Source organism: Candoia aspera, chromosome 3, assembly GCF_035149785.1.
Source record: "Candoia aspera isolate rCanAsp1 chromosome 3, rCanAsp1.hap2, whole genome shotgun sequence".
NCBI lineage: Eukaryota > Metazoa > Chordata > Lepidosauria > Squamata > Boidae > Candoia > Candoia aspera.
In genome coordinates this window covers 4352262-4379151 of record NC_086155.1, presented here as the reverse complement: position 1 = coordinate 4379151, position 26890 = coordinate 4352262, and the positions used below count along the sequence as shown (strand labels likewise).

Genomic DNA, 26890 nt, shown 5'->3' with positions numbered 1-26890 from the left:
TAAAATTGACAATTAAAACCATAAAAATAAATCGTGATATTCTCCTCTCACCTGCACATCCCATCCTGTCGTCAGCTAGGGAGGCTAAAAGGACTCCCTGCTGTCACTGGATGCTTTTTCCTCTATCAGCCCAGCCCTACATGATATGCCTAGCAATGCCTACTAAGCTATTTACTGTACCAAGAATATGCAACGGTGTGAAGGGTTTTCTTTCAGAAGCCTTGAGCTTCTTTTAGCCCCCTTCATGAGTTTGTGGTAGGAATTCTACTTGTAATTCTGAAATCTCTGGGGCATTCCAAGGCTTATTGAGTATTATTCTGTCACTTCAGCTAATGAAACAAAAATGACCATTAAGAACTTTGTCAGAGAATGCAGAAAGCTCAACTGCATCCTGATTTTTAAAAATATTTTCAAATTAAGATACAGCACTTTAAAAATGAACATGGAAATGCCAATAACAGCAGCACTGTAAACCTGGGCATTGTCGGGCAGCTGTATCCTGAATTTCGCTGTCTTCCACAGTGCAGTATGAAAGCTCTGGCCCAACAGAACAGGTCTCCTTGTTTTCCCCAGGGCAAGCCGCCCCCATCAGCTCTCTGCACATCTGTATGAACTGTTTCTTATGATGTGGGCGGACAAACATGGAGAATCCTATCAGTGAAAGTAATAAACATAAGCCAATGAGTTCCAAGGAAAAAGAGAACACGTTTTAGCTTTTTAAACAAAGAACTCTTCTGACCTGATTACTTCCACCGAATTGCCAGGCGAATCAACACCGCCTCTCTCCGCAGCTGTTTAAACTGTGCATTTAGGTTCACACAGAAGTTAACCTTGAGAGATGGAGGAGTGTTTTCTAATCTGCTGAAACTATGTAATTGCAGTCAGGAATGGATTAAACCACGGAACATTCTCTTGGGAGGGCAAGGTTGAAGTATGGAAATATGAGGAGGCAAAATCTGTCTCTCTCTTCAGTCTGGAAACTCTTCTGGAAACTGAGGAAATTCCCCCCCACAAAGGTCAATGGGACCAGAGAAAATGGGCTCCTGATGAGCAGACTAGATAAAGCCCTGTAAGTACTTTATAGCTCTTAGGGCATGTGACATCATTTATTCATTCCTGCTAATAAATTTCATGCCAGATGTACAAGCTGGGTTTAGAAAAGGCAGAGGAACTAGGGACCAAATTGCCAATATCCGCTGGATAATGGAAAAAGCCAGGGAGTTTCAGAAGAACATCTATTTCTGTTTTATTGACTATTCTAAAGCCTTTGACTGTGTGGACCAGAACAAATTGTGGCAAGTTCTTAGTGGTATGGGGATACCAAGTCATCTTGTCTGCCTCCTGAAGAATCTGTATAACGACCAAGTAGCAACAGTAAGAACAGACCACGGAACAACAGACTGGTTTAAGATTGGGAAAGGAGTACGGCAGGGCTGTATACTCTCACCCTACCTATTCAACTTGTATGCAGAACACATCATGCGACATGCTGGGCTTGAGGAATCCAAGGCTGGAGTTAAAATCGCGGGAAGAAACATTAACTATCTCAGATATGCAGATGATACCACTTTGATGGCTGAAAGCGAAGAGGAACTGAGGAGCCTTATGATGAAGGTGAAAGAAGAAAGTGCAAAAGCTGGCTTGCAGCTAAACCTGAAATAAACCAAGATTATGGCAACCAGCTTGATTGATAACTGGCAAATAGAGGGAGAAAATGTAGAAGCAGTGAAAGACTTTGTATTTCTAGGTGCGAAGATTACTGCAGATGCTGACTGCAGTCAGGAAATCAGAAGACGCTTAATCCTTGGGAGAAGAGCAGTGACAAATCTCGATAAAATAGTTAAGAGCAGAGACATCACACTGACAACAAAGGTCCGCATCGTTAAAGCAATGGTGTTCCCCGTAGTAACATATGGCTGCGAGAGCTGGACCATAAGGAAGGCTGAGCGAAGGAAGATGGATGCTTTGGAACTGTGGTGTTGGAGGAAAATCCTGAGAGTGCCTTGGACTGCAAGAAGATCAAACCAGTTCATCCTCCAGGAAATAAAGCCAGACTGCTCGCTTGAGGGAATATTAAAGGCAAAACTGAAGTACTCTGGCCACATAATGAGAAGACAGGACACCCTGGAGAAGATGCTGATGCTAGGGAGAATGGAGGGCAAAAGGAAGGGAGGCCGACCAGGGGCAAGATGGATGGATGATATTCTAAAGGTGATGGACTCGTCCCTGGGGGAGCTGGGGGTGTTGACAACCGACAGGAAGTTCTGACGTGGGCTGGTCCATGAAGTCACGAAGAGTCGGAAGTGATTGAACGAATAAACAACAACAAATAAATTGCCGGGAGGCGGCGAAGATACAAATTCAGAGAAAAAAGCAAAAACAAGAGGTAGTAGTCGTCTTTCCTAAGCGAGTCATCTTTTCCTGAGAAATTTAAGATGAACCCACTGTTAAACAGTGGAACAGTCTACCAAGTATAGGGATCCTACCCTGGGCAGGGGCTTGGATAAGATGATCTATAAGGTATGGCCATGCAACCGTGCAATTCTGGAAAACAAAGCACCTGCTTTGAAAAACTGCAGTTTTTTTGAACTCTGCAGTTTTGAACTACAGTCTTCAACTGCTTTGAAAGACTGCATTCATGCTCCTGTGCATCCAAAAGCACCTCTTCTAAATTGAACCTGAAGCATTGCCCAGCCTTATTATAAGGTCCTTCCCATTGATGCATTCTATGATTCTACGGCAAGAGAGAAGGCAGGCCACTTTCAGCTCCATCAGGCTTTGCTTCTCCCCTGACAGGGATCGAAGCGACCACTGAAGCGCATGATGGCGGGAGAGGGGGAGAAGGAAAGCCAGGTCACCGTCTTTGATTCCTTCCCAGGGCCCCCCAACAGACCTTCAGAGAACAAAGCACAGCATTGAGAATTAGCACTTCCCCTTCTCTGTTGTGCCTTTTTAGATAGTAAGATTAAGCACAGATGGTCTCATTTTTGTTCATCGGTAAAGGTGGGCTATATAAGCTTTACTTAAATATGGATTTTGGGTAGAGAGCAGGAGAAGCTGTTCGCCTTCACACTGAAAGACACACACAGCCACTCCCGGCGACAGCCTGAGAACTGTTTCTGAGTTCCAGTCGTGCAGAATATCCTCCGTGCCTCTTGCTTCCAGGAGACCGTCATCCACTGTAATTTTCAGGCCAATAAACAAACAGCTACAAGCATTGCGGGCCATTACTGCAGACAAAACTCTGCCTGTCCATCCTCACTTCTTTTGTTTTAAAAACACTTTTACTTCTTCTTGAACTTTCAGGGTGGCCTGGCACATGCTGTTTATTTACGTAGAACATTGGTGAGGGATTCCTGCTTCAGCTGCTCCACTGAGCTGCTCTGGCAAACTCCCACTGGCTTTCCCTTTGAGTTAAACGTATGTGGGTCTGTTCAAGATAGGCCGCCTCCTCCACACAGTCCTTAACATCCGGGGAGGGGGCTGTTTGGGCGGCACCGTGCCAAAGGTTCGGTTAGTAAACTGATAGGCCCATTTTAGGGCTTATGCTGCAGTGTTTATCCGTTTCCCCTCTTGAAATTGTGGGAAAGCGTGCTTTTGGCTTTCGGCAATCACAGCCTGAGGGGGTTCCAAAGAGCACTCTACCCCCGTACCCACACAAGGCCTTGGGGCCTCTTGTGGCCTATGATACGTAGCCGATGGCCACCCCTCCAACTAGCGTGTTGGCCTTTTCAGAAGATGGTCCCTTGTTTCTCTGCCCTAATCTACAACAGGCTTTTGTTTCTAGCTGTAAGGAAGTCTTAAAACAGTAAATATGACGAATGGGCAAGTCTTGCAAAAGGATTTGCTTTCTTTTTTTATAGCTGAGGGAACCAAAGTTGCAATTACAATTAAATCTCCTTCCCTATCAAATTGTGCCCTGCAGGAGGTGAATCACTCTTTGTATATCTACCATTCTGATCTTTTTTTAAGAGTCCGAAGGGAGTAAATGCTTTCAATCCGTTTTCTGGCACAGAAATAAAGTAACTCACCAGTTCATGACGACCTTGGGGTAAGAAATCCATTCCAAAGTGTGTCAAGCTGATCCCTACATTTTAGATGCTAGACTGATACGCCTCGTTTAGGGCTTACATTATTTATTTAATCCATTTCCTATCTCCAAATTACAGGACAATGTGCTGTCAATTTATGGGAATTATGGGAAAAATAGCTTTACTTAGATACTGAATTAAAATTAAAGGGTAAAGCAGAAATCAGAAATAATAATGGATATTTTTCACATCTGATGTTCAGCAGAGGAATTGATGACTGGACAGAGAACTGATCCCTCTTTTGGAATGCATACAATGATGATCCACTGTTGTAACAAGTCCACAAAACCATCAAGAGTCATACTCACAAGTATTTACCTTACATTGCAATAATCGCTAGCATGTCTTTACAGAAAATACACCCCGTGATTCCTGAGTCACTAGAGCACACCTGCTTCCAGCGATGGCCTGGTAGGCTTCAGGGAGAACCAAACCTTCCTTCAACATTGGACAGTAACAATTCCTAATGCCAAAGTGATGTCACCCAAAAGCAGGGAGCCGAGACACAGTTTTCACACCTTGAGTGGGAATACGCTGGGTTTCATGTGAGCTTCTTGATGTGAAGTCTACATCAGAAGGATTAAATAATCCAACCATGCCTGATGTTTGCTTATGGTAGAATGAGCAACCCCCAGAGGTGACTTCCCTGGGCAGCTGTCCCTGTGCAGAAGTACTTTGGACTCATACAATTAATTAAATTAATTCTTGCTACAGGTAAGCGGATGTCTTGCAATCTAGGTTCTGGGAATGGCTGCCCCAGAGGAAAGTCAAAGCACAGGAAGCACGCTCTGGGCTGAAGCTGTCTGATCTCTTTCACTACAAGAGAGTCGAGGTGTTGCACAGTTCCTTGAGGAGGGCAATGCATTCTATTCCCCCACGTGAACCATAATGGACTGGGCTTAACGGGGTACGGATGGGAAGAGTTCAGCTTACTCTAAAAACAGCTGGGCAGTGGGACGGAATGTGAGGGGGACCCTGGAAGGTGGGGTGGGGGAGAGATGCCGCCTAGGGAACGATCGGATAAAAGAGAAAGGAGCCCGCAACAGGGTAACGGCCAGAGGAAGAAACTCAGGAAGGGCCTGCCCAGACCACTCAGGCGGTAAATAGGGACGGTGGGAGATTTGTACATTTAGACTTGCTAGATTCCGTTAATGTAGCCTGACAATAAAATAGAATTAGCTCATCTGCTCAGGTTTCCTGTCTCGTCTACCTGGGAGGGCTGGCAGGCAGGCACTTACTCTGTAGAAGATGAAAGTGCTCTGGCTTTTCTGTAGTAAGGGCTGCCACCACAGATATTACAGAGTCATAGTTATCTGTCTTCTTGTACGCCAGGAGTGCTGAAATAAAGCGACTATAGCTGGTTTTGTCTAGAGTCTTCTTGAGGTCACTTAAATAGGCTGACAGATTTATCTGGTGGCTGTTCTCCTTCGTAGTACTGAACGAACTTCTGGAGGAGTCATCCGAGACCTTGGTACAGCTTTCTCCTGAGATAAAACACAGAACAGAGCTCCTGAAATTACTCACGTTCACTTGTGTCTGCATGTTCTGTTGCTACTACTCAGAAATAGTTGCACTCTGAGTAAAGCATTTCTTTTTTAATAAAGAACTTTATTATTTTTCAGAGTATAGTTAAAATACAAAATATAGAATATAGAAAAGCTAGAGTACAGGACTAAAGAAAAAACTAAAAAAGTGCAAAACAGAGAAAACAGATTACTTTGGACACATTATGCGAAGACCTAGTTCTCTGGAGAAAGCTCTGATGCTGGGAAAGGTGGAAAGAAAGAGAAGAAAAGGACAAGTGGCAACAAGATGGACTTGATTACAGCAGTGATGGGTGCACTGTTGGAAACTTGAAGGTTGAGGACAGGGTTGAGGACAGATCATCCTGGAGAAGGTCTATCTGTTAAGAGTTGACACCAACTTGATGGTAGATAATCCATCCATCCATCCATCCATCCATCACATATGGCATGTACTTGTGAAGACCAACACCTGGAATCTCATTGGTAATCAGTGTAGCACATGGAGCAGAGATGTTACAGGGGCAGAGTGAGGAATGCCCATAACTGCATGGCTGCTTTCTGGACCAGTTTAGCTTCCTGGTGGTCTTCAAGGATAGCCCCATGTAGAGCGTGTTGCAGTAATCCAGGCTGACCCTGTACCTTTTCTATTGTGAAAGGTCCTCTGTGCAAGCACCAAATCATGTTTGACCCTTTTGCAACGTTTTCTTGGCAGACTATAGAGCAGGGTGGTTTGCCATTGCCTTCCCCAGTCGTAATTACCTTTCCCCAGCAAGCCGGGTGCTCACTTTACTGACCTTGGAAGGACAGAAGGCTGCGTCGACCTGAGCCGGCCACCCGAGAATCCAGCTTCCGCTGGGATCGAACTCGGGTCATGGGGAGAGTTTCAGTTGCAACACTGCCGCCTACCACTCTGTGCCACACGAGGCTGCCACCTTTTCTATTACCTAACAGTAATTCTCCATGGTGTAACTGTGACTGCTTCATGATGTGCTTTGATTCCCAATTAAATATCTGAAAAGCGCATAGTCCTGCTGTACAGTATGCCAAGCCCAATGCAACTAGGCAAGATTAAGGAAGCAAGAACTACACAGATTTCAGAAGTGAATGGAATGTTCAATTAATTTTATTTCTTTTTTGAGTTTCCCCTCTTCATCCTTGCCCTTAGACTCCTTGGAAGAAGCAGACCCAGAGTTGAATCTCTTTGGTTGTGTTCTTAACACCCTCTTTAACAGCTTTACTATTGTTGCATATATCAGAAGCAGTTCTTAAGTTTTTTAAATAACAAAACAGGATATAAAGTGATACATTTCTGCATTGTTGAAGCATGTGCAGTGCTTTCTGAGGAACAGAGTCATCCTCTTATATTAATAAGCCGAAAGTGAGGACAATGTTTATTGCTTCAAGCTATAAGTCTTACTTTTTATTAATTTAAATTCAAAGTAACAAAAACATTTCATTTCCTCCTAAAATGGAAAAACATACAGACTCACAATCCTTTGAGTAACAAATGGGATGATTAAGAATAACTCACAGCAGAATGGTTACAGGTACTTCCGGGTGCATGTCTTGGAAAGAGCATTTAACAGATTCCTTTCCCTCAATTCAAAATCTTATTGAGTTAGCTTCATCCTAATAAACGTCAGCGAGTAGTGACCTGAGTTCGGTTTTAATGATGAACTGGAAACGAAACCCCCCCACAGCTATTATCAGGCCTTATGTACTTTATTTAAAGCATGGAAAGGAACAGCTAAAGACCTGGCTCTGTAATTATGCCTGGGGCGGGAGGGAGAGTAGCCATTCCTGGGGAGGGTTAGTTTCTTAGAAGGAACCAGCTCTGCCTGCAAATCGTAAAGAACTTCCAGCCATCGAGGTTTTTATTATATTTATTGTATTATGTATTATAGTGTTTTACAGTTTTATATTCTTATTTATGTTTTATTGTAAACTGCCCAGAGTCCCTTTTGGGAGATGGGCGGTGATAAATTTGATCAATCAATCAATCAATCAATCAATCAAGTACCTTTCATATTTAACTCAGCAGTCAGGTGGGATCCACCTTTGTTTAAATGCTGCACAGAATTAAGCTGCCTGGAGGAATCTTCCAAAAAGCTCATTTTCTTCTCGCACTGTCGTCCTAAGATCAAACAGAACCAGATACAGATGCTGGCTGGCTGGCAGAGGGCAAACCTTCGGAACAGGTTAGGAGCAAAAAATAACAAATGTACCAGAATGCAAGGCATGATGGAACCCACCCAAGAAATAATCTTATTAGCTGGTTTTAACAAGGCTGTATGCACCCGGAGGTGCTCGGCACGACAGGCAAGAGATTACTCGTCTTAAATGATCGCAGCTGACAGCAGGTGGCAAGGGAAGATCCAGGACCCTTTAACCCAGGTAGCTGCCCTTACTAATGAAGCAAGAGGGCAAGGCAGCCTGACTTTTTCCCTCGTTAAGGTGCGTTTGTTCTCTTTTGTTCTGCTGTTTGTCTGAGAAGCTTAAAGCCTCTACAAAGACTGAAAACAACAGGCTGGAGAAGGAAGTTCTGCACTGGAGAGGGCATTGTTACTCTTTTCCTGGGAAAGTGGTGTCTTCTATTAAGAAAACATTTCAACTCCTGTGGGGCTGCCAAGTGCTCAAAGAGGGCCTCACCTGCATTTTTAGCCAGTAACAATCTCTCTTCTTGCAGAAGGCTGTGCTCCGGTTTGTAGCCGCAACCAACGCCGGTCAGGGAACAGCAGGCTTCGTCAAACTGCTTTTTGTGCTGAGGCCGAACAAACTGGTAAAACTCTGGCAAGTACAAAATAGCGGGAGAGCTAATGAGAGCAGTTAACAGGCTCACACACTGGCCTGTTTCTCCCAAGATGCTTATGTTTTAGCACATGCAAACCCAGCACTGTGCTTCGTCAAACGTGGTTAACCATTCAGTGTTGGAGCAGGCTACTGCCAGTGGACCCCCCCACTACCCTATAAACTGTGCTGCCAAAAGGGCAAAGCGATGATTTTCAACAGCACTATGTTTGTTGTTTGGGGATGAAATGAAGACTAAGATGGTGTGCGGGTCCTCCATGCCTGTGACGCTCCAGCAGGCATGATGCATTTCTTCCACCTTAGCTGCTCAACCAGTCCTTTCCATCAGCTGGCACTTAAGGCCCTTTTTCCTGGAGGCATCTCCAGGCCCCACCAAGAGAACTTAATTCACCAAGAAAGCCATTTTGGGGCAGAGGTTAAAGTGCTGGCTTAGACTCCACATTTAATCACATTTAATCATTGAAACAATTGCTACGAGAGAAGCCAGGGCATTTAAAATACCTCGCATTAGGACATGGTTTTTCCGGTCTTTCAGGAAAACTCCACTCATCTGAGATAACATAGCATTGAAATCATTTGAATTTTTGTACTGTTGGAGGGCTCGTGAAAATATATCAAAATTTAGCTGGCTCAGAGACCGCTTCACTGTTGCAATAAAAACCACAGCTCTAGCTTTCTTGGGGTCTGAGGAATCTGGTACCTCGTTGGTCTGCTGTAAAGTTGAGAGAGAGAGATTATTTTTTCTCTACCAAGTATGCCCAGATGTTTTAGAACCAATTGGAAGACTAACTTTGACAGTCTTTTTTTTCTTCCCCTTAAGTATCTTCACTGTCCAAATCCTCTCTGGATATTTCACAAGCTCAATTTCAGGACCTCAACTGCTACTTATGCCCCAGTAAATATTTTAAATGTTATCCTTAATTCTAATTTTCTAGCAGGCATCCACGTTCTGTGAATAATGGCCTAGTTAAGACTTGAAAAAAGAAAACGTGAAACGTTTCGAGCTCTTTCTCAGTTTTCCCCCAAGACACTTTTCTGAGTGTATCTGATGTTGCCTTTTCCTTAAGGCCCCAAATAGTTCCTTGCGGAGAAAGTAGATGTTTTACTTTTATGGGCAAAGAGCCAAGATTATTATGCAAAACTATACTGAAATAAATACTGATGAGTCCACATACGTGAAAGGAACTCTTAGTCCTTCAGCTCAAGCTTGTCTAATCATGCTAACCTGTAGTTCTCCTGAATTTCACCACGGTGAGTTCTCTCACCCCCATCAGTTTTTATCTGGGCCTGTTTCCTTTCTACTTTTCTAAATGGGTAATCCCCTGGGACAATGCATGTGCTTGGCCTCTGAGACAGACTTGTCTTTCCCTGCAAGTATCACCACTCCTTAAATCTTGGTATAACAAGAGATGGCAGTGAGATTTCACAGCCCAGCCTAGAGCTTTTTTGGCAGATGCTGAAAAAGAGATGCTGTGATTGATTGATTGTTTGGATTTATATCCTGCTGCCATCATAAATAGGCAGCTCACAAAGGAGAATAACGTAACATTGCATAAAAATGCAAATAGTGCCTGGTGTGAACCCCCCAAAACTCTCTGGAAAAGCTCCGTTTTCATCTGTTTCTGGAGAGCAGGCAACCTCCCGCAGAAGGCCACTCCAGACACAACCCCATTAGAGAAAAAACCCTCTGGGTTTTGGAACTCCTGACCTCCCCAAAAATGGAGGACAGTCAGCTGCCTCTCCTGGCATGATCAAGATGGTCAGGCCAATTCCTGAGCAGACACACGGTCCTGCAGGTAACTTGGTGCCAAGCCATAAAGGACTTTATACAGTAGGTTAAAGCCAGCACCATAAATTGCACTCGTAAACTAATGGGAAGCCAACACAGGGTCTGCAGAGTAGGTGTAAGCGGCCAGCACCCCTGAGCACCCGGGCACTGCATTTTGAACCAACTGAAGCTTCAGGGTACTTCAAAGGCATCCCCATGTAGAGTACATTGCAGTAGTCTAACTGGGTGGCGATGAGGGCATCAGCCAGTGTAGTCAGATCCTTTCGCCCCAAGTAAGGCCACAACTGGCCCACCAGCCAAACTTGGGCAAAGACCCCCTGGCTACATCCTCTATCTGCTTATCTAGTAGGAGCTACAACTTGGAGGAACCCCAAGTCATGGATCTGCTCCTTCAGGGGCAGCACAACCCCTGCAGAGGCAACACAGGGACATAGAGGAACACCAATGCACAGACGGAAGCTCCATCTGTTTTCTCCCTTCCAGACAGAATGTGCCCATTGTAGTGGTCTCCAACTAACGTTCTTAACCAGATAAACCAGAGAAACGTAGCTGCTGATTTGCCCAACATGCTAGTCATGTTTACTGGTAGCTTAGCATGCAGAGTAGTGCAAGTCTAACTTACCTGCTTAGCTTATGGTTCAATGCAGAGGAGTAAAGGTGCTGAGGAATTTAATTCAAGAGCCCAATAAAACAACCCAAGAGAATCATAGCTGCAGCGGAAAAACTTTACTCAGTGCTAAGGATCAGAGCAAACTCTTGTAAGCACATGGAGTATTAAGGCAAAGACACGGGGGGAAAAAAGCACTTCTCTATCTATAGCCTATGGAGTATATGCAGAAACCCAGCAGAAGGGTATCTGGGAACTGGACATGTTTAAGAGGAAACAAAACTTAATGTACTTGTTTGCACAGGCAATCTGTGTTTCCTAAAGACAAGGGGACGGGTGGACGAAATGAGCACGACAGCTGTGGAATAATGAAGATAGTGTAACAACTTGGCTCTTATGAGGACCCTATAAAGAATATTAAGGGCTTTGGGAGGAAAAGACCTTTCCTCCACAATGGGTAATTAAGGCAAATAGGTTGTGAGGATGGAGCTAATCTGGTTATTGCAAATGTATCCTTTCACAGCAGATGCAAGTGCCACATACCAAACTGCTGACTATCTTGATTTTCTTCCTGCCGCCTTTCTGCTGATCAATGAGTTTTTTTTCATACTGAAGGGACAGAGTTGACAAACGCTTTGTCTGCAAAAGTAACACGGTTAATAACAATGTCTTCGTTTTCTCTGGGGACATTTTCAGTAGCAGAGGCAAGCATTCCTCTCCTGAGATTATTCCAGGATACCCCAAAAACTGTCACTGAATCCCACGGCATGTGAAGGAACAATTCAATTTGGGGGAAAACCATCAAGGTGAAAAACAAAGCATAACCAGTGGAGATTTTGTGGAGACAGAAACCCAGTATAAGGGCAAGTGGGATTTCCCTCATGAGAAATAAATGCTGACGCTTGAGGATCAAAAAGCATTCAATCTTCTTTCTTCTCCCACATCCTCCCCATATTTTTTTTATTTTTTAACTGAAACACTTGAGCAGGTACAGAAATAACTAGAAAGAAAAGAAAAATCATCTCAGAAGGGGAAAAAAGCAGAGAGAGAGACAAAAAATATGCTAGCAACAGGTAAAACAGCTGAATGAAACATTTCTGTTGTGCAATTAGCAGTAGAGCAAAAAAGAAGGGGAATTTTGCTTTTTCAGCCTCTTCTGCAAATGTTTAAATCCCTAATCAATTTGAGAATCAGAGTTCTGTATTAGTTCAACGGAAAGCAACCTGATCCTTTAAAATCCAGGATTAATCCAGGCTGCCCCTACCAGTTTAGAGAGTTTCTGCTGATACTCCAACTATCTTCAGTCAAATGGAAGACAACTATAGAAGATTAGTTTAAAAAATACATTTGATTTATTTAATGTAGCTTCTAGACGACAGGCTTCCCAAGGCAGCTTACAATGTAATAAATATTATACCGTGCCTCATCCTTCAGTTTAAGAAGTTTTAAAGGAGATGACCTGTGGATTGCTTTGAAGCTGCCTTCCTTAACAAATGTTAGTCAGCCAATTCCAGACACCCAAATCAGCCCATTAAAAACTGTGCAGAAATTTAAAAGCAACAGATCTAGAAGACATCTCGTTTATGAAGGCTGTCTTAAAGGTACTGGGAACATTACAATATTTCCATGAATGTACATGAGCTCATATAGGCATCAGAAGCACACTTTGACTATAGGAAATCTATCGGGTAGTCCTTGACTTATGACTGTTTGTTTAACAACAGTTCAAAGTGACAATGGCCTCAGAAAAAGTGCTTTACAGCCTGTACTTGTACTTATGACCATCGTACCACCCCCGCAGTCATGTGATTGCAATTTGGGCACTTCACACCCAGCTTGCATTTATGACCTGTTGCAGCGTCCTGCAGTGACATAATCACGATTTGCGACCTTTTTTGCTGGTTTCCAGCAAAGAAGTCCATTGGGGAAGCTGGTTTCGCTTAACAACCATGGTGATTCGCTTAACAGCCCATGATTCACTTAATGATCATCATAAAAAAGTCATAAAATCGGGTTTGGTCACATGGTAACTCGACTTACAACCACAATGACTTGCGATGGAAATTATGGTCCCAATTGTGGTTGTAAGTCGAGGACTACCTGTATTTTATTTTCTCTAATACACAGCAAGTGATGTTCCCAACAGGCAGCCAGTGCCAGTCTTAAAAAGCAGCAGTGGAGTCTTAGAAAGTATGAAAAGAGAACCTGACAGTTAATCCAAAGTTCCCCTCAGCATCTTCCGAAAGAGCCTTTGAAGCATGGGTATCTCTGTGAGAACTGAAATGGAAAATTAAGGGCAGGAGGAAGCTTATGTTTACTTCACTGCCACTGACATCAAAGCAATTTTAAATAAATGGAGCTGTAAATGAGCTCTGCTTATCACTCCACCACATGTGCATACCGTTTCCTCTCCTGGCAAGCTTTTCTCCCCAGCCATTTCATCACAGCTTTTATCGTTGTGCTCCAGGGCATCCAAGAGGCCACCAGGCTGCCTTCTGGAAGAGGATGGACCCTGCTCATAGTCCAAGCACACGCTGGCCACTCCATTATCTGAGACAAGAAACAGAACTTGAAAAATGCATTCCAAACAACTTTGTTTCTTTCTGTTCCATTCAATGACAAGAAGAGGAAGAGGAGGAGATCCCATGTGTCCCATTTAGAATATATTTGAAGAAACTTAGGATTAAGACTGTATTTTCCCTAGTGTAGATAAGCATTCTCTAAGAAATCTATTTTTTCCCCCTCAACAGCTGACCAAATGTCTTGGAGTGGATTGCCAGTCATATCCAGTTTATAAAAGCTTTGTTGCATGACTCCACTAATGACTGTTTATTACATTGATATACTGATGACCCTTGTTTACAAAAGTAAACCACAAAATTCAATATATCATAGAACCAAAAGTAAATTGCAACACAACAAAAACCAATTAAGGTAAAAACAGTATCTATTGCCCTCAGCAAAGACCTGTAGAATGACTCGATCTTTTGCATCTAACTGGTGAAGGGGTGTGGGGGGTCCAAGAATAGCACTCCACTCCTTTAAACAGCCATAAATAAGCAGCAGACACACAATTATGAGACATACAAATGGAATGATTTTGTGTATATTCCAATTTGCACAATGCAACAATATAAATTAATGGAGTTGAAAGCTGGGAATGTTTCATCTGTTGGAGGATGTCCCAGAAAATAAAGTCACCACAACCCTCTAATAAACTTGCTCCCAAGTTCATTGGTTCTTTCCCCATTGTTGGTCTTGTCAATCCAGTTACTGTTAAGTTGGACCTGCCTCACAATTTGAAACGCTTGCACCCTGTTTTCCACTGCAGCTTGCTCAAGCCTGTCCACCGCTCCTCCCGCTGGCATCCCCAACCTCCTCCTGCTCCGATCATGATTGACGGCCAACAGCACTTGGAGGTCAAGGAGGTCGTTGGTTCTCGCAAGCTTCGCGGCACCCTCCAGTATCTGGTCCGATGGAAACACTTTCCTCATCCCGAATGGGTGTCTGCTCGCCATGTTAATGCTCCTGATTTAATTCGCCATTTCCACTTGGCTTACCCTTTGAAGCCTGCTGCTTAGTGTTTTCTTTCTTTTGGGGGGGCAGTCTGTCATGTTCACTGTTTCAATGTGCACTGTACATCGTAACGTTTCATATGCCATGGCGCTGACGTGTGTTTCTGTTTGGGAGGGAGCTGCTATGAAACCTTGTACCAAGCTCTGTATCTGTGTTCATTACAGTGGAATGCGTTTGGGTTATGTGTTCTGCTCAAGGGCTTTTCCCGCAGACCATCAGAAGCCGTTAGGAGCACCTGGGATTGTGAACTTGGGAAGATTCTACAGGGGGAGGGATCTCATTTGCACCGAGGGTTTTTAGTTTGCATGTGGTGCGCTTTTATCATTCTCAGCTTTCTCTGTGATCCTGCATACTATTCTTTAATAAATCAGATATCTTTGAACTCCTGCTCATGAGTCTGATAGTGTTTTAGAATAGGCATTCATTACAGTTGGTGGATCATTGGGAGCAATGAGCAAATGAATGGGCAGTGTAGCATGGCACGAGAAAATAAAAAATGAAGGGCTTAGGTAAGACTAGAGTTGCCGCCTGCAAAGAAGGTGGCCCTCCAGATTTTCTGCGTGCTCTGATTCTCTGGGCCTTGGCCTTCTTTTAGTTAGCCGTTGTCTTTTAGACATTCTGCTGCATCTCCGCTTTGAACCACTGAATCAATTCTGGTGGAGAGATGAAGCAGAACCGTCCTTTTGCCAGAGTCCTGAAAAATCAGAACACAAGAAAGATACTTCGGGAAGAGGGGGCAGCTTAATAACAATATACAGAGGAGCTTTTCAAAAATACATGTTCCCGATTTTAACATGTTAAGAAAAGGAATTTACTTACCCATCCACTTCCTTTTCAGACTAGGAACATGATCATCCAGAACGTTGGCTTTTGTCCCAGTAGGGGACTGCTTGCGTGGAACTAAAGATGGAGATGGAGAATCATTTTCTTCTGCAGCGATGGTACAAGGGAGAAGACGAGGAGTAGGAGTGGGCATCTGCACAGGAATGAGAAGCATCACATTAGAGGGAGATAATTTTTTAGTGGCCAGTAGTCACACTTACTATTTTGGGGGAAGGTGCCGGTAATGGGTGACATTGATGCCAAATGGATGCTGCTGCATTTACACGTTAGCCAAGCCAGGATTCTCTGTTCTTCCCTGGATTCTGGGAGTGGGGTTTGGGGTTGCTGTAAATTTTGGCAATTGTGATGGGGCAAGGGGCTCGAGAAGCTCTAAAAAGGGGTTCAGTCCAGAAATCTACAGTCCGATGGACAGATATTTGGTGTGGTCTTTACAATTCTCCCTCTCATTTTTTAGAAACAGAAATCTTTCTGAATACTGTATATGGACAGCTGCTCAGGGCCATTTAGTGGCTATTCAGAGGCAGGCCTTCTATATTGTAGTACCTGTGCTGGAATGCTCCCCGCTTCGAATGTGACAGACTCCTACTGTCACTTCTTTCAATGTCAGATTGAAAACTTCACTCAGGCTTTCCTGCTATGCATATCAGAAAATGAATATGCTTGCTTTAAATGATTAAAGGTAAAGGTTTCCCTTGACATTAAGTCCAGTCGTGTCCGACTCTCGGGGGCGGTGCTCATCTCCGTTTCAAAGCCGAAGAGCTGGCGCTTGTCCGTAGACACTTCCTCTGTGATCATGTGGCCGGCATGACTACACGGAGCGCCGTTATCTGCCCGCCGAAGCGGTGCCTATTAATCTACTCACATTTGCATGTTTTCGAACTGCTAGGTTGGCAGGAGCTGGGACTAGCAACGGGAGCTCACCCCATCACGCGGATTCGAACCGCTGACCTTCCGATCGGCAAGCTCAGCGGTTTAACCCGCAGCGCCACCGCGTCCCTTTTAAATGATTGCTTGCACATATTATTTTAATACATCATTTGTTATGCATTTTAAATTTTCCGTTGGAAACTGCTTTGAGATGCTTTGGCATTAGAATTGGTACGATGTATACATACACGTACGCACACAATATATCTTGGCAGTGAATATGAATCTCTCATTTCTAAAGCATAATAAGCTAATACTTTGCAATTAAGTTTTCCACTGCAGATTCAGGTTAATCTTCCTGGAATGGTCATGACCAATTTGAATTAACTAGAGGGCTCTTCTTTTGGTGCTAACACGCACCACTGTACTGAGCTTTGCATTTCTGCACTTTGTGGGCATGTTGACACACACTTAAATAGGTAGGACAATGAACTTGATGTTGTGATGAGAAAGTAACGAGAAAGAATATTCAAAACAGTTGTTACTTCTTTAAAAGAAACATCCATTTGCCACCAAAAGAGATTTCAACTCTTAAACAGGTTTGGAAACTGTGAAGTTGAGCTTGGAGAGGTTCTTACAGTATTTATTTATTCCTAAGAAAGCATGTTCTGCTTTGCCAAAACAGCACTCAAGAGAATTCTCTAAAAAACAAGTGATCAAGCTACTAGAAAACAGATCAGCTGCCCCAATTCACTGAGATTACCAAATTTAGTCCCCAGTTCACTTAATGGATCAGGTGAAACAGCCATTTAAGTGAAATAATTACAAAGTGGGGCCCAATCATTATCATGACATGCTTGGATGTAAAATTCAGGGGAGACTCTTGCATCTGAGTGAGCGATCTAAAACTGGTCTGAATATACCACTTTATCAAGTGCCCTTGATCTTAGATTACAAGACAAAATAATTAAGAAGAGTTTCAGCAAACTAAAATCTAATTCCCCCAAAATCCCATGACTCCACTCTGATGCTTCTATGTATGCACTGGAGGGCATCCAAATACTTTTGTTAAAAAGTTAATAGGTCAAGTTCCTAAACTAACAGTATCTGCTGACCTGAAACTGTCTCAAGATTCCAGAAGAGGCTGCAGGTAAATTCTTTAAATGTCTGAAATACTAGTCATAACATAGCCTCAGATAGTTTGTTGTAGTTGTTTTATACTTACACACTGCTGTGCAGTACGGAAGAACTGAGAAACATCCCTGACTGCGTGTCCAAATTTTTCATAAACTTTAATGTAAGGGCGGACCCAGGAAGGCAACTGGGCTGTTGAATCAGTATTCATGAACCTGTGGGAAATTGAAGACTAGTAGTCAGCCCTGACAAAAAGATTATTTCCGAGCCTTCCTTAGGATATATTCCTAAAATAGTTTAGAAAGGTAATGTAATCAGCTGAGTGCTTTGCACTGTATGACTGCCATTGAGAAAAGGAAGCTTTTTAAAACTTGTAATTACGAAGTATTACAAAAATCTTAAAAGAGTTAAACTCCTGTTTTATGCCTTTTCTTCCTTCAAGAGCTGAAATGGCAAACCCAGGAGAGATTCAAGAGCTGCTGAAAGCGCAGAGCAGAATTCACAGGGTAACTAAAGTTTTATAACTATCACATTGTAAACCACGGTGAGTTGTTTGTATTTGGTGGTACGTAAAGAAGTAAGCAAGCAAGCAAAGCTTCTAGCATTAAGATGACATTAGGCATAGTACTCCAGATCGGGAGTCTATTCAACTGGCTCCTTTTAAGCACTGCTGAACTTTCTGAGTGGAGTGCTTTTAAAAGTGGAAGGGTACATGGGCTTCCAATCTGCTTGGTAAGAGAAGGCGTGGGCAGGCCTTCGGCGTCCCGTTGTTTTCCTGCCCCTTCCTCATCTTCACAAAACCCCTTTTCCCACCCCGCTCTGCCATACAGAAGGGCCTTCAACATGGCTCTTTCCTTGAGTAAAAACACGACCGATCCCTGTGTTCACTAGCCGTGAAGGAAGAAGTGGCACTAACGGCACAAAATTCTTGTGGAAGGTAAGGTCACCTATGGTCGCAGAGGAAAATGGCACCATAATCTTGCCGATGTCGGATAACTCTCCCAATAGCCTGGTTCACTGCACGAGAAGCCTGCTGTTTGTACCAGGTGTTCCCAGACAAGTACTAAATGTGGTGGAAAGAATACAGCCTTATTTTAGATTGTTGTGTTCTCTTTTTCATTCCCAGCCTTTATAAAAAACAGAAAAAGACCAAATACAGGTTTAAAAATTTCACCCCTGCGCCATCTTACGATAACATTCCTCACAGTGTCGTCATCTACAGTGGGTCAGAGCAGGGGAGAAGGGAGCAAGTGGCAGTCCCAGTTCTGGGAAATGATCCAAACCACTATCCAAATGAACTCCCAGTTAAATCTGGAAGCATAAAGGAGCTTATCATGTATGTGATCTGCATATGGTTCCTTCCAGACTGGAGACAGATGAGAAGACCAGGATTTCCTGAAAGGCTTTGATAGCATTTGAAGTGAAAAGCAAGAACTTCTGTTTTGCATTTGTTTAACAATGGCAATAGCAACCGCCTCCCGCGCCCACAATGTTCTCCTGAAATGAAGAAAGAATGTGAGCTCAGTTCAGTCTGTTTAGAAAGCATGCAGCAACAATGCCTGCAGCCCAAGAAATCAGGATGGAAATCCGTAAGAAAGGCAAGAAGGATGACGACAATCCAACTAGAAAGTATGCAGGACACCTCCAATGACCTATATAAGAAGGATAACAATATCAGGGATAGCTCTGACGGTGTGGTCAGTGAGCTAGAGCCAGACATCCTGAAGAGCCCGTTAAAAGGTCAGAATGGAATGTTTTAGAATTAGAACATTTCACCCTTGAAACGTTTACACACCTCCACTATCAAAGCAACATTTATCTCCTTACCTGCCCGCCAATATCTTTTGCCCTCATTTCATCCAAGAACTGCATCTTTAAAATGATCCTGGGGTCCATGCGAGGGGGGAACGGAAGACCTGTGATGATGACACCTCGTCCATTCTTATCAGCAAAGTCCAAACCTTCACTAGCCTGAAAGCAAATAAGGTGTTTTATCAACACAGGTCACCATAAAGGACAAATGTCTGCAAGAATCAAGGTGCTGCCTCATGTTGCATCATATATTGTTTTTCCTTGAAAACCTTAGCTTTGCCCACTTTTGAGGGCTCCCAGGTGTTCTGCAGAGACCAGCGCAACCCTGCCATCCAAAAAGGTCAACTGCTTTGAGACTTTATCCCCCTCTCCCTCTGGGAATCAGAAGGGAGGAAGACTTCCAATGTACATAAGAGAGCAGTGTTTCTCAACCTTGGCAACTTCAAGATGTGTAGACTTCTACTCCCAGAATTCCCCATCCCACATGCTGGCTGGGGAATTCTGGGAGTTGAAGTCCACACATCTTAAAGTTGCCAAAGTTGAGACACACGGCTCTAGAACATAGTCAGGTTCACACTGACAGTACACTGACTGTACAGCTTCAATATACACAGCTCTCATTCTAGAGCTTTACGATGCTAGGCCAGTTCCTGGGCCAGGAACTGCATGAAAAAACTAGTGACAACCACAAGGAAGTGCAGAATGACTAATTAAAAAAAAAACATTCAGTGGAAACCAGCTGATCTTGCGAAGTTTGTGCCCAAACTGAAACATGCATATTGTCTTATTCCTGGTATGGACCAAATCATGGCTGTTCCGGTCAGAAGTCCTGGGAGGCCAGGACAGTGGGAAAAAGCCAAGGATATTGGTGGCAGCAGCAGACAGGAGAAGGGAGGGGACTGGGAAGACAGGAGAAGGGAGGGGACTGGGAAGATTGGGTGGATGGATGGGCTGATGCAATATGCCGTGCTAATTGGGAACGGTTCTTGGGCCTTCTGTAAGGCGATGCGTTTGTCGCAGGAAACAAAACACATTTTTTGCTTTGTGCGCATCTCTTTGGTGCAAGATGACAACTGCCCCTCTGCTAGACGGTTGTGCAAAAACGCCAGCATTTAACTCTCCTATGACTCCTTATTATAAGGATCCTAATTATAGGATCGGTTTTCCTGTCATGGACATTATACGGCGTCCAATTTATTCCTACTGAAACGAGTACGGGAAATTGCCAATCACCTCAGTGAATGATGGTTCATTCTATCAACTTCTCAAAACAAGATAGGATAAACGGTAGCAATCAGCTTGTTTGTGAATCCCATACATAATGTCAGCACGCCATTTTGGGAGTGCTGGAAATGGTTCGCTTTTGGACAAAATGTCTTTTATAAAAGATTAAAACGATCAACTGGATAAAAAAAAACCAGAAGAGGTGCTTCAGAGCATAAGCACAGGACCTTTTTCAAAATAGCTGGATTTTTTTCTAGGTTTTTGTCTGAGACTGAAAAAAGATGTGGCTGCTTTAAGGAATCAACTTCTCAAGCATCTGTTCAATTTATTTTACATTTAACTATAAACCCAGGCACATTTGGTTGAATTGCTTTCTCTTCTTTTAATCTTGTGGTGTCCAATGCATCCCAACATTTTCAATGTTTTACTTTTTTTTAATGAAGCACCTATAATATTGAAATGTGTACATTTTTTAAAGAGTTTTTTTATCCCGCCTTTATTATTTTTATAACTAACTCAAGGCGGGGAGCATACCTCATACTCCTTCCTCCTCCTCTTTTCCCCACAACAACAACCCTGTGAGGTGGGCTGGGCTGAGAGAGAGGGACTGGCCCAAGGTCAACCAGCCGACCTTCATGCCTGAGGTGGGACTGGAACTCACAGTCTCCTGGTTTCTAGCCTGGAGCCTTAACCATTAGACCAAACTAGCTACTGTCTGGACAATACATACCTTTCCCCGGCACACAGCCAAGAAAATAGCACCATTTGATTTAGGGCACACAACCTTTTCATAATAGGCATCTATAACCTAGAAGAGAAACTAGATTAATTAAAATAGAAATATTAACAGACAGCCCTTTTAATTAGCAATAATATGTAAGTGATGATTTCAGAATCCTGTTTTATATTTCACTCATCCTATGGAATTAAATAAAGGGAGCCATCCCTTATTGAAAGACACCTGCATACATTTTTATGCAGATACTGAATGACATCAGCTTCCATGGAAGATTAAAAAAAAGACCTCATATTGCTTATGTCTGTTATGTTTTGGCAAGTTACCTTCAAAGCAAAACATACTGTAACTAATTAGTGCTTTAGATGCAAATAAATGAAATGCATGAATTAGGAAAGAAAAAATTGGTGGTTTCCTTAAAGAATTGCGAATCCACTGATGGCTCAGTCTGGGTTAATAGAGATGCTAATGATCAGTAGGTATGTTCATCAACAAAGTAATGTCCAAATACAGACTGTACTTTCTGGGTACATCCAGTTAGTCTCACTGGAACTTCAGCATCATTAACTGTCTAAAGGGTTATGAATGTGCTTGTTCCTCCAGTAGAAGTACAGATGAAGGAAGATTATCTTATTTCAAAATGTGCTTTGTTTTTTTGGAAGCATTCGGGAAACAACATTTCCTCTAGAATAGCTCCACCAGAAGGAGAGAAATAGAAGGGATTGATTGGACCAGCAACTAGAAGTCTTCTCTGTCTCTTTCTGTGTCGGGAAAAAATGAAAAACTGGGGAGAAACCAGGGATGAATTTTTGCATGAGAAAGCTAGGAACTCACTTCAAGTAATAAAAGCAAAGCCCTGGATTGAACATACATTCATATATTCAGCACCCTTCTCTCTTCTTAAAGTTCTAATTAAACACTACCCAGCCTCAGGGATTTAGTAAAAATACCAAAATGGATCCACTGCTCTGTGCAGAAATACAAACAGAGTGTTCCACACAGATGGCTTTCTGTGGAGTCCCTGGTGCTCTCTGAGCTGGGCTGTTGGCTTGCAGAAGTTTCATGACCCGACTAGGGAACATCATCAGTGCGAGAAGATGCTATGCTGGGGAGAGTGGAGGGCAAAAGGAAGAGGGGCCGACCAGGGGCAAGGTGGATGGATGGTATTCTAGAGGTGACGGACTCATCCCTGGGGGAGCTGGGGGTGTTGACGACCGACAGGAAGCTCTGGCGTGGGCTGGTCCAGGAAGTCACGAAGAGTCGGAAGCGACTGAACGAATAAACAACCACAACATCTTTTTTGGATATTTGGAAAAGACATGTACTTTGGTGAGCCACACCATAGTTGATTCCTGGGTACCTGTGATATACCTGCTAGCTGACTCTGGGTTCAAGCTTTAACAAAACACATTGTGCAGCCTCACAAACAAGAACAAGCAGGCCAGCAAAGCACAAACAATGAGAAGGGTGGACACAAGATTGGGCTTTGGCAGGCTGTATTCCCTCTTTAGACCAATCCGGAGCGCTAGACGTTTTGTTGCTGCAAACTGCTGCATTTATTCAGCCTGCAAAAATGTGGCCCAGAAACTTTTCTCCAAGAGCTGCCCTAGTGTCCTCTCTGAGATCTTGGGAGATGGTTACACCCCACCTTTTAAACCAAGACTCGCTGGCGTTCATGATATCTGAATGCTTCATGTTAGCGCTGCTGGCTTCCAGCTGCTCGAAGAAATTCCCCAGGCTGGCCCAGTTGTGCTCAGGAAAGGAAAACAGGAAGGAACTGCATAACTCCTTCCTTGCACCAGAAGGTCACCTGCCTTCACTCTCACTGAAGTGAAAATAGTTTCTCTAGCTCATCTTTACCAATTGTGTCTTTCCGAACAAATAATTATGCAGTGGCAGATTCCCCGAAGCACAACACCTTAGGTAGGCTGCCTCCAGACTGGTAGGCCACATGTTGGCTGTGCCTAACCTGGTTACCACATTAACCCATTGACTGGGTTTGTACAGTTCACTGAGTTACAACCAACCAAACAGGCCGGGTTTGCATAATATTCCTAACACACACACCCAAAAAACTAACTGAAGCTTAACACGAACTAAACCTAGCGTGTTAGCCAAACAGAGCTGGCAGGTTTTTGCCTGACCTACTGTGTGCACTGCTGCTGAGTAGGCCTGTTCTACAACAAGGAAGACCAAGAATCATTAACAAGGAAATAGGGTACGATGCAGGCAGGAGAACATGTTATCAGGGACTTTGTTCGGCCTATTTATCTCACCAGGTAAACCAAAAAGAGGAAGATTAAAGTAACAGGACTGGGTCTGCAACATCAACCACTCGGATAAAGGAAATGGAATCTCTCCACAACACCAGCTCCCAAGCACCTTGTGAAACTGAAGAATATTATCCAGAAGACTGAAGAGGACCTGCCTGCACTCTCATTCATGATCAATCTCCTGTTTTACAGTAACGTTGATGACACAACCCTTATGGAAACTGCGAAGCATTAGACTGTCATCATTTAATATTATGAATATATTTTGACCAACCTCCTTTCCTATCTCCCCATTGCATTTTTCCATCTTTCCCAGCCAAGTTTTTCTTTAGCCAACAAACTCAGTTTCTGTTTACAAGCTCAGTGTAAAGCCTGTAAAAACATCTGAGCATATAACTAAGCCAACACTATCAATTAAGAAGGAACCTCAGAGAGAATGACTGCGTAGGGCTTCTGAAGAGAGTCATTTCTCAGGAAAAAATGTTATGAAAAATCTCACCAACCTCTGTGAATGCTCCTTTGTGTCTTGGTTCTACAAACACTGGCTTCACTGCTTCTATTTTCCCCACAAAATCGTGCACCTAGCAGAGCAGAGGAAGATATTAGATTAAAATAAGGTAAAAATAGGGGGAATGCCCCCCCCATCATCTAAGGGCTAATTTGCTCCCCAAGGTGGAAACCTACCCTCCAATATTCCAAGCTTTTATCCATGACTGGATATGAAGGGAAAAACACCAGGAGTCCATGAGGTATTATTCGGACAAGGTTAACTGCAATAAAACAGAGTGGGTTGAAACCCAGCTTACCCTGGCTTCAGTACTGAGATAACTCTTTTTGCTTCTCTGCATACCTTTGTGCATTCCTCTTCTGACCTACTTTGCTTTAGCTCAGTCATCCTCAGCAAAGCAAGGTCTCAAACTCTCAGCAATTCTGGTTCTCCTACCCCTAGAATGCTGTGGTGTGGGCCTCTTTGAAGAGAGGGTAATGCCCCAGGCTTGAAGGAGACATTGGTGTACCCCTTCCTCAAGACACTGTCCTTGGACTCAGTAATTTTAGACCACCATCATCCTGTCTCCAGGAAGGGAAGGATGTTGAGAAGATGGTTGGACTGCAGTTACAGAGGACCCGGGAGGAAGCCGATTATCTAGATCCATTCTGGTGCCTTCAGCACGGAGTTGCATTTGTAGATGACCTGTGACAGAGCCAAGGTGGTGGTGGTGCATCCATCCTTGTGCTCCTTGATCTCTCAGCAACCTTTGAGACCATCAACTATGGTATCCTTCTGGACCAGCTCCATGCGTTCGGAATTAGGAACACCACCTTACTGTGGTTCTCTTCCTTCCCTCATGGTCAATTCCAGTCGGTGTTGGTTGGAGGGGAGAGGTTGCTCCCTAGGCCCCTCTTTGGTGGGGTGCCGCAGGGCTCGACACTCTGTCCCCACCTGTTTAACATCTATAGTACATGAAGTTGCTAGGTGAGGTCATCTACCAGTTTGGGGCTCGATATCATCACTATGCTGATGATACCCAATTGTGTCTTTTCATCCCAGGCCGGTCAAGTGAGGCTATCTAGGTCCTGTCCCAGGGCCTGGAGGCTGTGCGAGGAGGAACTGACTCTTAACTCAATCCTACCAAAACTGGGTGGCTGTGGATATAAGAGCCACCTCGATTCAGGGATTTTACATTTCTAACCTTGGATGAGGTGGCATTTCCATACCCAAGAATAGTGCACAATCTGAGGGTCTTCTTGGACCCCCTATGCCAAGGCCTTTGCACAGCTCCATCTGGTTCACCAGTTGCACCCCTTCCTGAATCAGAAACCCCTTCAGACAGTCACTCATGCTCTAGTCACCTCACAGCTTGACTACTGCAATGCACTCTACAGTGGGCTGCCCTTGAAGACCACTCAGAAGCTTCAACTGGTCCAGAACGCAACAGCGCAGGCAGTGATGGGCATGCCTCAGTACACTCATGGGACACCCCTGCTTTGTGGGCTGCACTGGTTACCAGCTGGCTTCCAGGTGCTGGTTATGATCTATAAAGCCCTACATGGAATGAAGCCTGGTTATTTGAGGGACCACACATTTCCCATGGTTTCTGCTTAGCCAGAACAGGCTGACAGAGTTGGTGTGCTCCGGGTCCCTTCGATTAAACAGGGCCATATTACAGGACTCAGAAAGCGGGCCTTCTCTATCACGGTGCCTGCTGTCTGGAATGAAGTCCCCCCTAACATCGTGTGGCTCCCAGCCTGCTGGCATTCCAGAAGGTCTTACAGACCTGGCTGTTCTCCCACACCTTGTGGGATGTGTTTTGCAGGCAGGTTTGTTTTTTGTTTTGGTTGAGCGGCCAGATTTCCCTCTTGTTTATCTTGTACTGTGTTACTTACTTGTTGGTTTTACTGCATTATATTGTAAGCTGCCCAGAGTCATTTGGGAGTCGGGCAGCACCTAAAGCAAATAAATAAATCAGGAGGTGCTTCCCGACTGTACAAGCTGTCAGCCAGCAGAAGAGGCTGCCATCTGTTGTGATGAGGCTGGACAGTCATTTCTCAGTGATGCTGAAGTGGATCTCTGGGCTAGGTGACATCTAAGGTCACTTCCAACCCTATGATTCCCACTGACAGGTGACTCCTCTCAACATCAGGAAATCTATTATTTCTGCACCACAGACACAAGATCCTGAGGATAAGACATGAAAATGTGTCCAGGCTGAAACCTTGCAGAGATGCTCAAGTAGTTGACTGACTGACAGATCCTTTGAAAGGATAACTTGGGGATGGGTGTGTGCATGTGGTGACCTGCATACGCACACGCACACGCACACACACGCACACACACACACACACACAAAACTGCATTATATAACATCACATTGTAAGTCCCTCTTGAGTACTCTGGACTAACAGCTACTTTCCAAGAGTGGGTCCAGGAACGGATTTTATGGTCCCCCAGCCTTTAAATGATCACCAATGGCAGACATGCTAAACACAACTTCATTGCTCTTGGCTGCTCATCCTTAACCCTCACTCATTCTGCTGCTTTAGCTGTGAACCCCATCAGTTCCACTGCAGCAATCAGTCATGACTTGCAGCCAGACTCTTCCTGCTTTACCTATTGTTTTCCCAAGAGAGGACAGACATTCTTCTGAAAATCTGTAAATGAAAAGATAACGAATCCCATCAGTACACAGCTTTCAGGTGTTAAGAAGAAGGTAATACTGCTCAGTTGCCACAACAATTTCCAGGATAATAACCGAATCTCTTTTCCATGCCCAGTTCATGGTTCTAAAACGGCTTTCCACTCTACTGTCAAGCTTCAGCTAGCATATGTGGGAATATGTTTACATTATCCTTGTTCTAGTTGTGATCATTGTGATTAAACCCCACCTTTATTTAAAACTGAAAGAGGAAATATGTAGGAGCCAGTCAATCCAGCTTGCAGCAAATATAGGTGTCAAAATGCAGTGTTCAGAACATAGTCAGAATTCCACAGGCATAGTTTCATATAATGCTTAATCAGGAATGTTCCCTCGTAAGAAGGTTTCTGGGATAAATTCTGTGGAACTGTTAGATTCCTGTAACAGTTTATCTCCATATATAGCAAATT

General features: G+C 43.8%; 1 protein-coding gene across 4 annotated transcripts in view; it reads right to left on the bottom strand.

Moving 5' to 3' along the window:
- RTEL1 (regulator of telomere elongation helicase 1) overlaps positions 1-26890 on the bottom strand; it is a 92608-nt gene that overhangs the window by 10192 nt on the left and 55526 nt on the right. For 3 of the 4 annotated variants that reach the window (XM_063296874.1, XM_063296877.1, XM_063296878.1), the window contains 15 exons: positions 26396-26436; positions 23971-24056; positions 23790-23867; positions 21008-21085; positions 19069-19212; positions 18189-18304; positions 17333-17456; positions 15217-15373; positions 13223-13371; positions 11365-11460; positions 8927-9137; positions 8267-8404; positions 7638-7751; positions 5330-5575; positions 475-651 (listed from right to left, as the gene is read on the bottom strand). In XM_063296874.1, coding sequence (XP_063152944.1) covers positions 475-651; positions 5330-5575; positions 7638-7751; positions 8267-8404; positions 8927-9137; positions 11365-11460; positions 13223-13371; positions 15217-15373; positions 17333-17456; positions 18189-18304; positions 19069-19212; positions 21008-21085; positions 23790-23867; positions 23971-24056; positions 26396-26436 — 1955 coding nt within the window. The remainder of the gene's footprint in view (positions 1-474; positions 652-5329; positions 5576-7637; positions 7752-8266; positions 8405-8926; positions 9138-11364; positions 11461-13222; positions 13372-15216; positions 15374-17332; positions 17457-18188; positions 18305-19068; positions 19213-21007; positions 21086-23789; positions 23868-23970; positions 24057-26395; positions 26437-26890) is intronic. The other variant, XM_063296876.1, reaches the window with a different exon arrangement.